The sequence below is a fragment of the Zonotrichia albicollis genome, chromosome 1, assembly GCF_047830755.1.
Source record: "Zonotrichia albicollis isolate bZonAlb1 chromosome 1, bZonAlb1.hap1, whole genome shotgun sequence".
NCBI classification, from domain to species: Eukaryota; Metazoa; Chordata; class Aves; order Passeriformes; family Passerellidae; genus Zonotrichia; species Zonotrichia albicollis.
In genome coordinates this window covers 137,013,863-137,031,111 of record NC_133819.1, presented here as the reverse complement: position 1 = coordinate 137,031,111, position 17,249 = coordinate 137,013,863, and the positions used below count along the sequence as shown (strand labels likewise).

The following is a 17,249-nucleotide window of genomic DNA, read 5'->3' as shown; positions in this document are numbered from 1 at the left end:
TTTACATATGAATTCTGTGTGTCTCCTGACAGATCTTGCACTGAAGATTACCAGCTACACCTCTTCTGATTGAAATTATGGGTACTGGCAAATTATGAAATAGGTTAATTTTTTTAATAACTTCTTGAGTTTATAAAAGTATATAATGCTTTCTATTAGCCTCAGTAAGCAGCATGGTCTTAAGCCTCTTCTGACAGATTAATTAGTTGTAAGGATTGTGAAGAAATTATAGCCTTGCTCACACTACTACTACTTGAAGTTTCATCCCAGCTCTTTGCATCCTAAATTTCCTATTTTCTTTGAGCTCTTCCAGTGTGACTCCATATTCTCTTCAGACTTCAGGGTAAGGTCAGTATCTGTCACACAAACTTTGCCTTGGGAGACTCACCAAGCTGCTGGAATTTCACAGTAAGTCTGGAGTTGATAAATAAGCTTAGGTCGAACTTTCAATCCTGGATCTCTCCAAGCAGACTATGCCAGAGTACTTTTGTGCAGACAGATCAGATCAGATTTTCATTCTTGACTGGAGCCTTGAGTTTCAGCAAGCACATCATTCAAGTGAGTTCATATGAAAGCATGGCAATAATCACCTAAGGAAAGAGAGTATGTACTATGCACGAGCCCTGCATGCTTTTGGTTTTAAAGGAAGCAATTAGAACTGGAGTGCAAAACTTTTTTTATAGAAAGGCTGGGGGTCAATGACCCCATGGAAGAGAATGAGATTGAAGAAATGTTTAACAATAATTTGGGTCTTTGGGAGGGTTACCTGGTACTGACATGTACAGTGATTTATGTAGTGCATGCCATAACAAACCCCAGACATAAATTTTCTTCTCAGACACTTATCAACATAGCAATGAGAGATCATGTTATTGCCAGCAGAACTGCCACATTGGAATGGCAACATTTATCATCTCAGTTGCAATTAAAAAAGTTAATACACACATATATATAGACACAAACATGCATAAAAACACATAGGTAGTCTCACTGAAATCCATAATTTTAAAAGATAAGTCTAGTATCTTTCATAATAATTTTATTTACTTGTTTAAGGTCACAGCAAACTATTGAGCAATAGTTACACCTGTCTTTCTTTCTAATTTATAGATCCCATATCCAGAGAGAGAAGAGATGGAGGGAGGCAAGGAGATTCAAACTCAGATAATTATAACAACATGTAAGCTGAAGGATTGAATTCTCTTGGGTCATTTTCAAGGACCTGGTGTAGCTGGATCAGAAAATGGATTATGAAAAAAAAGAGTAATGGTTTTCATTTCTCCGTTACATTAAACTCATAAGGAAAATCCAGCAGAGAAGCGGAGAAGGTTCAGCTGTCTGAGCTGGCTGGAAAGACAATTGTGCAGATGGGGTCCAGTGTTTCTTCTTTACACATGGAAACAGAGGGAACCCTTGGGCTTACCAGGTTACTTAGCCGCTGAGTTACTGTTGCATGGCAGCTCCCTTTTTATGCGCACAGCTTTGTTGTTGCGCCACTTTGAGCCCTCATCATTACCAGTCCCTCCACCAAACCCTTCAGTCACTAAGATATCCTCACCATGTAGTTTCTGTGTACATCACAGTCCTGATATTCCTGCCACATGTGTTGGCAATCTCAGTACAGGTCCCATAACAAAAAAAAGAAAAAGTGATTCAGATTGTGGTTAATTTTCAAGCCTTTTATCTAGGATGAGGCAGCTAGCTTGAACTGGTTATTAATTACTCACATCTGTTTCTGCAATAGGTGGGCCTACCAGAGGTCTCCAACACTTTGATCCAGGAGGCAACTTTCATGCCTACTTGCCTCCAGTATTTTGGTTAAGGATTAAGTTTAAGCCATCTCTTATTTCTCTGATACAAAATCATTGTATCTCAAAACAGAAAATTCCATCTGCTGAATGGGAAACTGAATCATAAGGTAATGTCAATGCTATTGCTCTTGTCCATACTCAGGAAGGGAACTGCCATTCAAAAAGTACTGTTGCAGGCCTAGAGAAATCCAGACAGGCTGGTAGTTTCTCTCAGAATCCTTTGCATTAAATATTAATAGCAACAGAGGAAAAGCAGTTGGTACTGCTACGAGTCCCGTGTAAGTAACCCGTTGGGACTCTTATTGTCACAGGGGTATGTCCCAGGGGTATGTGGCCAGGCAGGTTCATGGAGTGACTCTCCTTGAGTTCAGGAAATCTGGATGAAGCCTGAGGGCTGTGCACAACTTCCCTGATGATCACAGTTTTCCACAGAGCTGTCTGGAGGAGACAAGCAGACTGGTACAGCACAACGCAAGGCTGTCCTAGGGACCTCACTGCAAAAGCTTAGACATTACACTTCAAATAGCTCCCCAAAGGAATACAGATCCCACTCTGTGGTAACCTCCTTTGGTGACTCACTTGTAGCAACTGCTCATTAGTTTGTCCAGTATTTTCCATTTTCTGCACCCCCAGTCTCTCTGGCTCTTCTCACTTGCACACATCTGCCCAGACACATTCCACAGAGCCAGGCACGAGGCTGCTATGAGCTGGGGAAGCTGATGGTGGGGAGAAGGTGCCATGACCATGCAGGGTGGGACAGCCTTTTCCCTCCCCAGGCAGGAGTGTCTGGCACAGTGGGGCAAGATGCCAGGAGTGGGCAACACGCAGAGAGTATCGAGGACACCTGCAGTGTGCTGGGCCATCAGGGTTTCATTGCAAAATCAATAACAAATCAATAAAAGAAGCAACACCCCTAAATAATTTGTCACCATACTACAGAACTAGAGAAAAACTCCACAGGATTCAAAGTAAAGGAGCTCAAACCAAAGAAACCAGTAGGTAAGCAGAGATCAGCTGGGAAATAGACCCTCCTGCAAACACAAGATGAAGAAGAAATCTGACAATTTGATATTTTATTCTGGGGCTTCGGGAGACCTACCTAGTGCCTGATGTCTATAATATTAAAAAACTTAAGAGATTTCAGATAAAACAGCAAAATACAATCAGAGAAATTTTTGTCAGAATATCAAAGTTGCTTTTTAATAAATTCCTTGCCACTGCAGCATTTTTATGATCTTTTTAGTGGCCTAGTATCTACGCTTGGGTTTTTTCTTGTGATCCGTACCTGGGAAGAGATGAGAAAAAAAACTCTTTATGTTTGACACAATGCTCAAAAGATTTTGAATGTTATCATCCCAAGTTAAAACATATTAATTGTCCTAAGTTATCTCACTGAATTCAGAAAGGTATTTCACAGATCTTATATGTCTGAATGATCCAACTGAATGTCAGAGCATGCACTCCCTCCAGCCCTTCACCTGACCCAGGGGCTGTGACAGGGGCTATGGTGTGATACACAGAAGTGTTCCAAAACCCCCACAGGCCACTGCCCACTCACTCCTTCCAACAGTCTGTCTAAATACCTGGCTACAAGATTGTGAAAAGCATTCATAAAACACTTACTTTTTGGGTACTACAGCTTACTTAATGCTTTATTGCCTTTCCTAAGTCACTGTTCCAGAATTCATTGTCAGGAGACGGAATCTGAAGATTAAGAGTTTTCAAGGATTCATTAAAAAATCTGTAAAACAAAACAAAACACAAAACAATAAAAATTAGCCAGCTAATAAAAAACATTTAGAAGTAGATTCCAGGGAAAAAATGCTGCTCTGCTACAAGAACAATATTTCCAAATTTTTTAGGCACAAGATCAATGCTGGCCAATTAGACCATGCTTGATAATTTGGAAAACAAAACTGTTTTGTCATCCTTTACAATGAGCATCTTACAGACTGTGGAGAGCCTGGGTGGCATTCCCTGGTTTAGGGAGACACAAGAAGCTTCCCTCAAAAAGCTGTTAGACCCCATTGGCTCCTTTCCCTGTTCCTATGTCTGTTCCTATGTCCCTGAGCTACTCATCCCTAATCCCTGATTGCCCCTCATCTTTGTACTACCCTGAGACCAGGTTCACCCCCAACCCCTCGGGACTGAGTAACCTGGAGCCTTCTGATGTGTGTGCTTGGGGAACTCTGAACATCTCACCACGTGGCTGAATTAAACACCTGTGGAAATTATGTAAAGGCCCTTTTTGCTTCTTTACCCTGGACTTTACTAGCAGCAATTCAGGCAGCAACAGCAGACAAATGACCTATACTCTCATGTCTGCTCTCATGCCCAGTTGTCAAAGTGCTACTGTAGAAACAGAAAAAGTACCAGATTTCCTTTTTGCCTGGTTTTAAGAAAAGTACATCAAGAACACCAAATAAATCCTTAATTTGTTACTTTTCTTAAAATAAGATTAATGAAAAAATAGTTTAGCACATGGAAAATTAGTTTGCAGGCCTTGATAGATACTGGATAAATTCCTATTACCTTATGGAAAGCTTTCTTCATTAGTATTCTTAGAATAAATTGTACTTCTTAGTATTTTCACTCTTTTTTTTATGTTGAAAAATGATGGTGAGGGGAAGGAATCATGCTGTCTTTGGTAGGGTGTTTGTTGTGGTGTTGTGAGGGTCCCCAGGATGAGGTGAGAGATGAGAATTTAATTCCAAGTTCTCAGAAGTCTGATATAATAGGATATAATATAATATAATATAATATAATATAATATAATATAATATAATATAATATAATATAATATAATATAATATAATATAATATTTATTTTATATATATAAAAATATACTAAAATATACTAAAGAAATATAAAAATATACTAAAATATACTAAAGAAAGAGCCATATCAGAAAGCTAGAAAATAATGAATAATAAAAACCCATGACTGATCAGAGAGTCCAACACAACTGGACTGGCATTGGTCATTAAGTAAAATAATTCACATGGAACCAATTAAAGATGCACCTGCCACATTCCAAAGCAGCAAAACACAGGAAGAAGACATCAGATAATGTTACTTACATTTCTTTTCTGAGGCTTCTTAGCTTCTCAGGAGAAAAAAATCCTGGTGAAGGGATTTTTCAGAAAATATCATGGTGACAGGCTTTTTTAACCTGGACTTTGGGAAGCTGCAGTTCAGTCATTGAGCCATCTCTCACCTGTTCAAGGAGTTGATGATTCAGCCAGCTAAGCCTCCTGCCAGGGCTGGGATGCTTTTTCCACCTCCTTGGCACACCTAGTACAAGCAGCACAGGTTTCAGTGCTTCTCTCATTAAGTGCTGAATGAGGAACTCTTTTTCTCTTGCTCATGGGTGGACCTGAGGCCAGCCTGGGCTGCCCCAGAGCGGCAGAAGTTCCCTGCTGCTGGGGCCAGGGGTGCCCTTTATCATTTCATCTCAGTCTTGTGCGAATGAAATCTGCTGGCAAGAGCAGCAGGTCACGGACACCTCACCTTTCCTCACCTCTGCCAAAAGAGATGCCTGGTCCACATCATGTCCCTGGTAGCCCAGGAGTCACAGGCCAGCAGGAAATCCAGCCAAAAAAATAAACTGGCACTTACAGTGATAAGAGTCACAAAGCACTGATGGAACCATAAAGGCAGGAATGAGCATGATCCTTCTGCCCTTTCAATTTTGACTGCTGATTCTGAAAGGTATTTTCTCTTTTTTTCCCCCTCTTTGTTTCCCAGGTTTCTATTCAGTCCACTCTTCACATGTCTGTTTTATCTTTCTGTTTCCGTGGTTTCCACCTTTCTGAAAAGAGCCTGCAGGCCTTTCAACAGTATTGTTAGATACATAAAGCCATGGTAAATCTCAATTACTTCTTATTTTAGTCAAAGCTGTTCATTCTACCCTCTTTCTGCTGATAAGTAATTCAGTCCAAGGCATGTGAGGGAGTCTGCCATGTTTTCTGCAGTGACCCAAAGCAAAGCTACAGGGATTTAAATGGAAAATATAAAAATTAGCTGGTGGCAAAGACCTCTCTGAAGAAGTATGATTCTGCTTGCCAAATTCCTGCCAAGCAGATCACCTAAACTGGTTTGCATTACTGTCATTTCACACAGTCCCCTGTCCCAGAACAGACTTCCTGAAGCTCTGGTGAAATAGGATTTCAGCTCCACGTTTCTTAAGTGGACAGCTGTGAACAGGACAGCTCTAATGGGACCATGGAACAAGAGTGCAGAGACAAACCTCCAGGAGTCTTACTCTGAAGCCCTGCAGAGCTGCACACCGATGGCTTTGTTTGGTCAGCAAGAATGAAGTCAGTCCTTAACACAAGCGCAAAGTGCCGTCTCTGCAAAGGACTCACTGTTCCTGGCCCATGTTTTACTAACATGGCACTCCGACTTCCCAGTCCATAGTCTTCTGTTATCTTTGTGTTCTGAAGGAACGAGTTTGGGCCATTGAGCACCTCCTTCCATCACTGTAAATGCTCATTTTCTACCTCACTTTCTGTAACTTCAGCGACAACAGACACCCATCCCCTTCTTCTGAAGGGGCCTCACTTCAGGAATATGACCAGACCTTGAAGAAGAGTCAAGCGCAGCGTGTGAAGTGCAGTGTGTGAAGGGAGCCCAGGCCTGGGCTCAGTGTTTCTGTGGCGGTGGATGCCTCGGTGCCTGCCCAGCCCGGCTGTCCCCGCTCGCTGCCCCGCTTCCCGCGGCCTGTCCTGCCCTCTAGTGCCGGTCCCTGGCTCCTGTGCCGCTCTCTCCGCTGGAGTACACGCTCCCCGGGGCTCTGCGCAGGGACAAGGAGCCAGAAACATCGGGAAGCCTCGCGGGGTGCACTGCTGTGAACCCCCGAGGGCTGTGTGAACCCTGCCCAGGAGGGCTGTGGAGTCTCCATCTTTGAAACCATTCGAAAACCCGAGCGGACCGGGACAACCTGCACTGCCTTGTGCTGCTTCAGCAGGGGGACTGCACTAGGTGTCTGAAGAGACCACATCCAACCCAATGATCCTGTTCTTCCTGGGCTTAAGTATGGCTGAATTTATCAATATCTATTAAAAGAAAATTATCTAATTCTATTTGCTTGAAAAAATCTGTCAGCAGCATTTGTATATTTGTAGCTGCCTTTGACTTGTTGTGCATGCTTGTATATTTTTGAGACACTCCTTTTAGCCTTAGACTTGGTGAAGTATGAGGAAGCTTTTAGTGTCTTTTCTTCATTGTCTGGTTTCTTTTGAGCTTTGTACTAAAGACATAACTAAGATCAAGAATTTTAGTGAAGAAAATCAACATTGTGCCTTTGGAAACTAGAATAATTTATTTGGGTGTTTGGGTTTTGGGGTTTTTTTTTTTTGGTTGGTTGGTTCTTTTTTGTTGTTGTTGTTTGGGGATTTTTTGGGGTATTTTTTTGGGGGGGGAGGGGTTGTTTTTTTTCTTTTAATTTCAGGTTTAATTAATGAGATGTTTTCATCATTGACGGCTGCAGCATCTTCCTCAAGGGCTACAGTTGAAATCATTTTAGAAAGATGTGGCTCTTCAGCGTCATGACTCTATGCTGAGACAGGAGCAATCATACTTTTTTCTTCAGAAAAAAAAAAATACCCAAAACCCTCTAGTATAGATGGATAAAAACAGTAGTCCAGACTATTTGGATCTTGTTGAATAGATAATATATATTTTTTTTCTTTTTCCCCCTCATATGTCAGACATTGGGCACATCTAGGGATATGATGACAGGTTTGATGTATCACCAGTGTTTTGGTGAGACACAATTTCCAGATCTGTCTCTTGAGCACATCAGTTTGAACTATTTGTAATCTGTGTGCAAAGTAATAACCTGTGAAACAATCACTATAAAGCTACAAAATTACACAACATTACACCAAAGTCAAGTTTGTAATAAGGAAATTTTGTTGTTTACAGCTAAGAAAAGCAATATTCTCAAAAAAAGGTCACAAAGTGCTCAGTAAACCTATATTGCTTTTCTCTGAAAACAAAGTAAATAGGTGCCCATGAGGAGTGAGTAAACACACATGCAAGATGATAAACCACATAAATAATTTGTATCATTCTTTGCACTTTTTATCAACAGTAAAATTTATATCTAGCTAGTCTTGCTTGCATATGATCAGTGGCGAAAATTACCCTGTTATCACAGGACACAAGGTCATATGTTCATTTCAATGGAACAGTGTATTATGCTCATTTGTTCCTGCTTTGGTTACTTATGATCCCAATGCAGCTAGGGCCATACTGAACCAGAGGAAATAAGAAGAATTGCCTTTGCTCCTCTGACTTTTCTAGTTACTTTATCTTTACTATCAAATTTTTATAATAACTTTGTGACACAAAGGGCCTGCTCTATGTTCATTATTACAACAGGATTATGGTGAGACAAAAGCTTATTCATTTCTACAGTTTAATTGCACTGAATAAATTTTTTAACTCCACAGCTTCTTTCTCATATGGAACAGGACAAAGACAACATTTTAAACATTGAATAATTGGGATGTTTATTTCAAACTGTGAGTTATCACTCAAGCCTGCAGAACTGGTGTCTGTTGGGAGTTTTAATGCTTTCTCATAAGGATAGACACTGTTTTTCAAGTCCGCCAGACATCCTTCTACTGCTGCTGAACACTCAATATAGAAGGCCACTAAGAAATCTTGTCTTTGTTGTTTCACCTTAGTAAATCCTTCATTTGGGAACATTATTTTCTGCTACCTCAAGTGTTTCATCTGGAGGATGCTCAGAAAACAACTTGCACTGTCCTTGCATTGCTGGCATGATCTCATCAGCTTCTGACTACTTATGAAGCAATAATTTCTGAAAGCCATTTCTGGGCACATTAGGGACAAGAAAATAATCAAGAGTAGTCAGCATGGCTTCACCAAGGCGAAGTCTTGACCAAGGAAGGGCTTGACCAACTTGCAAAAGTTCTACCTACAATGACTTGAGTGCCCTGACAGATGAATAAAGTGCAGCAGATGTTGTCTACCTGGACTTCAGTGAGGCTTTCACAATGTGTCCCATAAAATCACCATAGAAAAGCTATTGATATACAGGCTGGATGAGCAGACATTGAGGTGGACCAAAAACTGGGTGGATGGCCTGGTCCAGAGGGTGGTCTTGAGAAGCATGGCACCTAGCTGGAAGCCAGTAACTACTGGTGTATGCTGTGAGTCGAGACTGTGTTCAGGCCTGTCTAACATCTTCATTAATGATCTGGATGATGGGCAGTGTACCAACAACAATTGTGCTGATGACTCAAAACTAGGAGGAAACATGGGAGGAGTGACTGAAACACCCAAGGGTTGTGCTGCCATCCAGAGGGACATTGGCAAGCTGGAGAAATGGGCCAACAGGAATGTAATGAAGTTCAACAAGGAGAAGTATGAAGTGCTGTACTTGGGGAGGAACAATCCTCTGCACCAGTGTAGGATGGGGGGGGCATTGTAAGTAAAGGGTTAAGGACATTTGCATTTTATGCCTTAAACAAGCACTGGGTGGTGAAATATGTTGCATAAAATATCATGGGTGCCTATGCTCAAGCTGCAAGTGGAACAAAGTCTTAGCTCTGGCCTTGCTGAGGCAGGACCAAAACTGGTGTTTTTCATCACAACCTTCCATTGAAACCCTCAGTGTAGATCCCTCACAACCACTGAACTGAGACCCGAGCAAGCAGAGAGGTAAAACACACACATTCCCTCACCTCTCATGCTAATGAGGGAGGGACTGTATAAAGAAACTCAGGGAATGAACTGGGTAAGACCCCACCAGCAAGAAGCCCAGAACACTGAAGGACCAATGAGATGGTACTGGATCTATGGTAGTGATTATCTTCTGCTTAGTGCCTTTCTCCTACTCCCTTTCTCTCACTCTTTCTGTCTTTCCCTCGTTTCCCTATACAAATAATTTTACAAAATAAAGCTGGTAGTGTTGAACCACTATTTGTTCTCACTTGTACTTTCATTTGGACAGAGGACTTTAACACTGAATTGTAACAGCCATTAATCTGAGAATACCTAAAAGTACATGCAGCACAGAGTGTTTCATGGTCTCCCATGTTGTTCAGTTAGCTGTAAAACAGATGCCAATTTACAAGACTACTTTGCATTGTCTACCTAAGTTAAACCAACATATAATTAGAAACCATGACCAATAATCCTCAAGTCCTTTCTGGCCATTTATTAATCCCTGATGAAGATGTAATTTTCAAAAAGATGAAATTTTGTGATTAAAAGTGGCCCAGAGGCTCTAGTCACATATGCCTGAAAATTCATGATTTGTGACAGAATAACTATTGGTCCCAGAAATTGGGATAAAAATACAATGTGTGTGATAAGCCTTGCTGACGTCCTAGAGAACATGAATCTGTTAGAGAACATCCTTGGAATATACATGCCTTAATGACTCAGTTAGGGCTCACATCTCTGAAACCAAAGATAGAATTGGCAGAACTGTCTTAGCTATACGCTTTCCCTACCCAAACCCAAGATGAAAGGAAATAGGAGAAGAGAAAAACCAATGCTCCCACAAAAGAAGAGATAAGGCCGTTACCTAACAAGTCCTTCACTTCAGTGGTGAGCAAAGACAGAAAATTTTTATACAAAAAGGTAGCACATATGTCCATGATTACTAACTACAACATTAAAGCAAAATGATGATCTGATCCACCCTTTGAGCAGTTATAAACAGAGATACCAGTTTATTTCATTGTTATGAGACAGCTTAAAATTCTCTACCTGCTTTGATGGAAGCCACAGGTAGCATTTTGCATCTCTCTTAAGAAGCTTGCAGTATTTTTATCAAGCCTAAATTTCAGTGTGGTTTGTGCCTGTTTTACCTACCTGCAGCAACACGTCTCTGTATCCATGAGTGTTTGCACCTGCTGTTGCTATCAAGGCCACACTCAAATGAGGAATTGCAAAGCCAGCCTGAAGGTTGTGTTACTGTGTGGCACTGACCCACTAGCTGATGTGAAGACACGATTCCCAGAGCACCTGTTGCACGGTCCTGAAAATCTGCCCCAATGTCCCTGTCCTACCAAAGGGAGGGCACGGTTTTACTCTCTAAGGCAAAATCCTGAGTACTTGAAATTTTACTAGAATGTCTGCTACTAAAAATCAGTCGGGGCCTGGCATTGGGTTGTAAGTCCTCTGAGGACAAGGGCCATATTTCTTTCATGTGTCTGCAGTACCTTAGTACCTGCTATGGCTGGGTAATATCTCATGATTGAATGTGTAACCACCATACGTGTAGGTGAGTTTAAAAAAAAAATTATCTCTGGAATAATGAAGCCCCAAATCAATGTGACACTGCCAGATTAATTAAATGCCCACCAAATCAGTAATTTTCCTCTCTGTACCAGGCCAAGTGTTCTTCGGAACAGTATGCACAGATCTGTCCAGCCATCAGATGAATGACCCATTCCTCTTTCAAAGCTAGTGATGATAATTCTGAATAAAGAACCTGAATCCCAGCTGAGATCAAAAACATGCTGCAAAAAAATGGACCAGTGAGACAGCACTTATCTTTTATATTCTAAATTATTTCATACTAAATTGAATATACTCAGGTGGGCAAAATAACAGGATTTTGGCATTTTTGTCCCTGAGGGAACAGTGACTCAGTAATGATCCTGCTTTCATCTGAGACACAGATAAATCTGTAGCTGATGCTATGCAACGTAGATAGCTGAGTCAGAAATAAGGATCTCTATTTTGCAGCCAGAAGCTGATGAGATCACACCAGCATGCAAGGACAAGTTTCAAAATATCAAATAACTTTAGTATCACAAAGAAAATATTGAGAAATGCCTTCCAGGCAGCTCAACATTCAAATGAGCTGGTCAAGACCAGTATTTAAACACAGCTTTAAAGAAGCTTATGTTAACTTTAGCCTAAGACTTCGGCTCACATCATATTTGCACTCAAGTGAAATAATGATCATCCATTAAAAAAAAAAATGAGTAGGCCTGTTTGTATGGCATACAAAAATGAGCAAAAATGAGCAAAAATACTGACATTAGCTTAGTTGTACAGTACCCATTAATGATCATGAAACATAAGGAGTTTTGTAAGTGATCATACAAAACCACATATAACAACTCCTAACTGAAAGAAATGGAAGTTTACATTCCAACTATACTACATAGAGTACTTAAATTTTGAGCACTTATTTAGCAGCAATGCACAAAAATTATCTGAATAGAAACACAATTGCCAGAAGCTGAATTTTTCAAAATGTCAGCAATTTTAGTATTGCTACACAATCTGTGGAGGGAGGGAATTCCCTTTAATATTGACCTAAATTGCTGTGTGTCAAGCACCGGGCTTTTGGTAGTGAGGAGGGTCGACTTCATTTGACAGCAACTGGGTTGCTGGATTAATGTTTCTCCCCATCACTTGTCATTGACTGCAACTTTTTCAATGCAACCATTCTTATCTCAACTCAGAACCTCTACTTTTAGTTGCCCTCTCACCAGGAGGGGATGGGGGAAGAGAGCAACTTGAGAGAGACTTGATTTTCCAGCTGTGTCTTTCCAGCACTGCCATGCAGAATAATAATTTTCTTCTTGAAAATAACTGCTTTACACAGATGGACAGGACAGCTTTGAACAAGTCCCTTGATTTGTGAAATCATTCATGACAGTTAATTTCTACTTGTTTTATGTGCTGACGATCTAAGCTTCTGAACAGGCCTTGCAGTTCCTAACGTGGGCACCAGTGAGAGGCACAACTTGCCACAGACTGAGCTCCCAGCACAGTCACGCACGAACTGGCTCTGGGCAGCCCTTGCTTTCCGCAGAACGAGATAAGAAAGGGGCACGATTCGTGCCGCGTTCTGTTTGTGCCGATGCTGCCATAAGGCTCGGCAGGAGCCCGGGCGGGACGAGCCCGCTCCTCCCGCCGAGCGGCAGCAGCGGCCCGGGGCTGCAGCAGCTTCGGGGACCGGCTGGGCCGGGATCGGCTGGGCCGGGATCGGCTGGGCCGGGATCGGCTGGGCCGGGATCGGCTGGGCCTGGCCGGGCTGGGCTAGACTGGGCTAGGCTGGGCTGGGCCGGCTGCTCCCTGCGGCGGTCCGCTCTGGCTGGCGCCGCATTGATGTCTGCTCTCGGGCACTCTGAACGCAGGAGCTGCCGGCAGCGCCAGTGCCAGCCCTCAGGGCAGCGCTCCCGGCGGTGCGCGAACAGCGCCGGCCGCAGGCTGCGACAGCGCCGCGCATCCTGCGGAGAAGCGAGGGCGGGGATGTGTGCAGGCGCTGTCAGGGGCGAGGCACTGTCGGCTCGCGTCCCGCTCTGTCGGCTCTCGCTGCACGTCCCGGGTTACCCGCTGCGAACTGTGCCGCTGGAGCAGGGGTAAACCCGGCCTCTGCCGAGGCGCAGGCTCTGCCCTCTCCCACCGGCCCAGCCTGGGATTTGGGGAGCACTCTGGGATTTGGGGAGCATCCTGGGTAGCCCATGTCGTACTGGGCTGAGCATGCCCCATGGCACACCGAGCGTGCGGGCTCAGATGTGGGGCACAGGGAGATATAATCGGGTTGTGAGCTGCAAGCAGGGAGCAGATTAATGCGGATTTGAACTCCCTGCGGAAGGAATTGGAGGGGACGTGTTCAGGCGTTTGCAATGTGTTTGTGTGTGGTATGAGCTTTCCTCCTCCGCATACGCACGTTGGATTCAATAGCACAAAGGTAAACCTTTGCCTTTGCTTTTCAGAGGAACTTCTCATCACTACGGAGGTGTCCTCACTGATACAGCTCCATGCAGTCACAAGACCCAGTGCAGCAGAGACAGAACATAAACCGCATTTAAATGCATATCTGAATGACAATAATAATGCAGGCAGACACGAGCAAATCCAGCTGAGATTGTGCCTTCTGGATGCACTGTGGTTTTCAGATCTGCAGTTTTTGGGGTCTTCTTGGTCAGCCCTATTATGCCATTTTCCTGTAGCCCTTCAGATGTCCTCTCCTCCTTGGTATGCCCTGTGCTAGGCACACTGTATTAAAGTAGTTGAATTTCCATGATGCAAACAGAAACAAACCTTGTAAGCCTTGTCAGAGGCAGAAGAAAGTCTCACTGGTGTTAGATGGCAGGGTTTAAAATGCAAAGCCTGAATCAGCAGAAGAGCTTGCAAGGCTTTTCTCCTACAGGTTGAAGGATCAAAAAGTCATGGACTTGTGGTTCTGAAACTCCTGCTCAAGGTCCAGCAGGGCCAGGCTGCCAGATCTAGTATGGCATGTTCTCTGCTGTGTATCAGTGAGTCAATGAGAGATAGTTTTATCTGTCACATATATTTAAGTATTTATCTGAGGAAAGAAAAAGGGAATAAAGATGAACCCCCAAACAATGGAGGAATTATTTCTATTAGATAAGTCACATTTTCTCAAACTTTGGGAATAATTCTGAGTCAACAACCCTTTGCCACAATACAGATTGGTTTAAAATTTATCTGACCCAGAGAGTGACCCTAGTAAAGCTGTAGGAAGTCCTTCTCTCCAGTTGCTGGTTTAAAATTTATCTGACCCAGAGAGTGACCCTAGTAAAGCTGTAGGAAGTCCTTCTCTCCAGTTGCTCCCTGGAAGACCCCAGCAACAGTGGCAGGTGATTACAGAAGTTTTCTTCAGGGAGGTAGGGAAGAAATATTCCAACCTACTTGCACTTGCCAGGTACCTCAGGGTGGGCAGGAAGAAAACCAGAGAGAGCTAGGATGCACCTGGCACTGGCCAAGCCACTATTTTTCACTGTCATCAGAGGTAAATATTGACATTGCCCATAGAATTCAAGAGTTGGAACTTTCTTCTAGAGCTGCTGCATTTAATGACAATTATTTAGCATGATTTCTTGCATGACTTTTTACCCTGTACAATGTCTTCCCTACCTCCCTTAAACCTGTGATTTTGTGCCTCAGTGAATTTATTATTACTGTTTCTCCTTTATTTGTTTATCAAAATAGAAAGTATGCTACGTTATGCTTGGATTATCTGGTCTGATCACCAACAGTTTTTGAAAGTGCAACCAAGATAATTGATACTTGTTGAAGTCAAGGTGAATTCTGTGAGTGACTGAATATGAACCCATATATGTTTGCATTGACAGTGGTCATCTGATGCATTATTTTATCTATGTGTTGCTTAGTTTCCAAGTTATGTAGGAGGCCTAGAAAATGGAGCTGCTGTAACTGTGACTAGGCATGACTTTCCATTCTTTGCACTGTCATTGGCATTTTATGGAGAAAACACTTTCTATTTGTATCTGCATATTGTTGTGGGTTTTTCTTCTGCTTTCTTCTGCGTCAATTTGTGTTGAATTCTCTTACAGATTTTGTGTTAATAAAACTAGGTTTATAATCAAAGGCATTGATGTTTCCTTGAATTTTCATGAAATTTTTATGCTCAAGTATTGATATTTATTTCCTTGTAAGCTTAAAAGTTTGGAAGCAAACAAAAGACATTAAATAAATAGAGGAAAAGCAGCCAGCAAAATAAGACAAGTACAGGAGGACATAGTGAAATAATTAACCCTAAGTCCATGAAACTGAGGTTCAACAAAGGCTTGCAGGCAGCCTGCCTAATAGCAGTTACATAATAGCAGTAATTTGTTGCTTTTCTGCAGAGCCCTTCTTACCCCCCTTCTCCCCCCTGATAAAATGTTTAGCACACCTTGTACCATGCTGCAGGGGCTCGAGCACATGAGCTTATTGTTTTGCTGTTTATACCTCTCCCTTTCCCAAATGCCTGGAATTTCTGGTTCCCCAGCAACCCCAGGGGTGTCCAAATCCTGCCCTTTGCACTATGCAATAATGTCTGTATGGCCTGGAGTGGGCTTAGGGCTGAAAAGTGATTGTACTTTAACTTGAAAAAAAGAAAAGAAAAAAGAAAAAAGAAAAACGAACCCAAAACAAACCCCAAAACCAAAGAACTCAAGGAATGAAACATGCAGACTGTAGTACCTGAATTTCATAAGAGTGGGTCACAGGGAGCATTTCAGCTATGGTGATTTATGAATTTGGAACCACTTATCAACTCTGTCTTGCTTCTATTTATCTTGTCTTCCCAGACATTATCCATGCAACGCAAGACTGTGATCCCTGATACCTGTAGAAATGAAAACTGAAATATTAAACAGACTTATGGTTTTCTGCATCCACTGTCTCTCACCAGTTTTACAAAATTATTGCCTTCACCTGCACAGGGCTTATTCATGTAAAACTGCAACAATGGTATTATAATGTGGTGATAGCATAATGCAGGAAGGGCTTGACTGCTGAATATTTTCTCCCTTTCTGGTAGGAAAGTATGTATATTAGAGGAGCATCAGCAGGGTTAGGAAAGGAAAAGCAGCATGTGAAAGTACTTAGCTGTCTTTTCCTCATAGTTAAACTAAGTGTTCCATTTGGCAAACAACAACCTTCATGACAATAGCCATTAACTATGCTGTCATCTCTTTGGCATCAAAACTTTTTGTACAGAAATATAGACACATCTCGTGAAAGCAGGGAAGTTGACTTTATTAACACTACACCTTAGGGAGCTTTCAGTGTCTTGTGGTTCTTCCTCTCCCAGATCATCTCAAATTTCAGTCCTGCCCTCCAAAAATTGTAAGATATCCATTTTGGAGAATAATGTTGCAAAAAAGTTCATAAGTAAATTGTTCCTTGTTAGATGTATAATGATCTCATGTGATTGGATGCTGCTGTTCAGAAACATCCTCTTCTTGAAATCAGATTTTCTAGAGACTGATTATGAGGGAGTTTAAGACTCCATGCTTTGGATAAGGCCTTACTGAAAAGCTGTCAAAGGGGCTCATGATGTGTGTAAGAGACACACTTTTGATGACATCCTTAGCCTCACTTTGCTGCAGGTTGATCTGATAAGGTCATTGATAGAGCAATCTGTAGATACCCAGCTGCGCCTGATGTTGTGAGACCATGACACAGTGATGCCTGGAACTTCTGCTAATGTCACCCTTCCAGGGCCATCCACCAGCCTGTGACAAATCTAGTATGCTTCCACTATCAAGGAGTTTCAGGGACTGTTTCTTGATTTGAGAGGACAAGAATTGGTATTAACAATGAAAGTCTTTTGAGAAAAAAATGAAGATTAACAAGCAGTGTCATATGTCTATAAAGTTTTCAGAAAACAGGAGCATGGGGGAAAATGAATAGCCAATTTGTAGAAGCACTGGAAGACACAGAAATATGAATAGTCTGCCTGGTCCTGGTTCCTTCTCTCTGTACTACCCTTTACCTTAGAAATAGTGGGAGAAAAAGAAGGTAAGATTCAGTTTTCTAACTCAGTTACATTCTCATAAGAGTATTTCGCTAATTAAGGTCTTACTATCCTGTAAGGATAAGTCTGCTAGCTCAGGCTGCTATCATTGCAGACATATAAAGGACTTGAAATCTTAATTGTGGGGTTGGAGAATAGA

At 42.1% G+C, this 17,249-nt stretch overlaps 2 protein-coding genes across 14 annotated transcripts in view; one reads left to right on the top strand and one right to left on the bottom strand.

Moving 5' to 3' along the window:
• The window catches only part of LOC106630755 (uncharacterized), a 38,990-nt gene that overhangs the window by 7,835 nt on the left and 13,906 nt on the right, over positions 1-17,249 (bottom strand). For 3 of the 13 annotated variants that reach the window (XM_074555567.1, XM_074555584.1, XM_074555628.1), the window contains exons 2-6: positions 15,772-15,916; positions 4,893-14,128; positions 3,435-3,552; positions 2,911-3,096; positions 389-590 (exon numbers count right to left, since the gene is read on the bottom strand). Coding sequence is in view for 4 of the 13 variants with exons in the window: in XM_074555628.1 (XP_074411729.1) it covers positions 15,806-15,916 (111 nt within the window). In the remaining 9 variants the exon portion in view is untranslated. The remainder of the gene's footprint in view (positions 1-388; positions 591-2,910; positions 3,097-3,434; positions 3,553-4,892; positions 14,129-15,771; positions 15,917-17,249) is intronic. The other 10 variants (XM_074555593.1, XM_074555632.1, XM_074555617.1 and 7 more) reach the window with 7 other exon arrangements.
• Positions 9,104-13,668, top strand: LOC141731357 (uncharacterized). The gene is made up of 3 exons (XM_074556492.1): positions 9,104-9,254; positions 12,509-13,178; positions 13,536-13,668. The coding sequence occupies exons 1-3, from the start codon at positions 9,104-9,106 to the stop codon at positions 13,618-13,620; spliced, it is 906 nt and encodes a 301-aa protein (XP_074412593.1). The 3' UTR covers positions 13,621-13,668.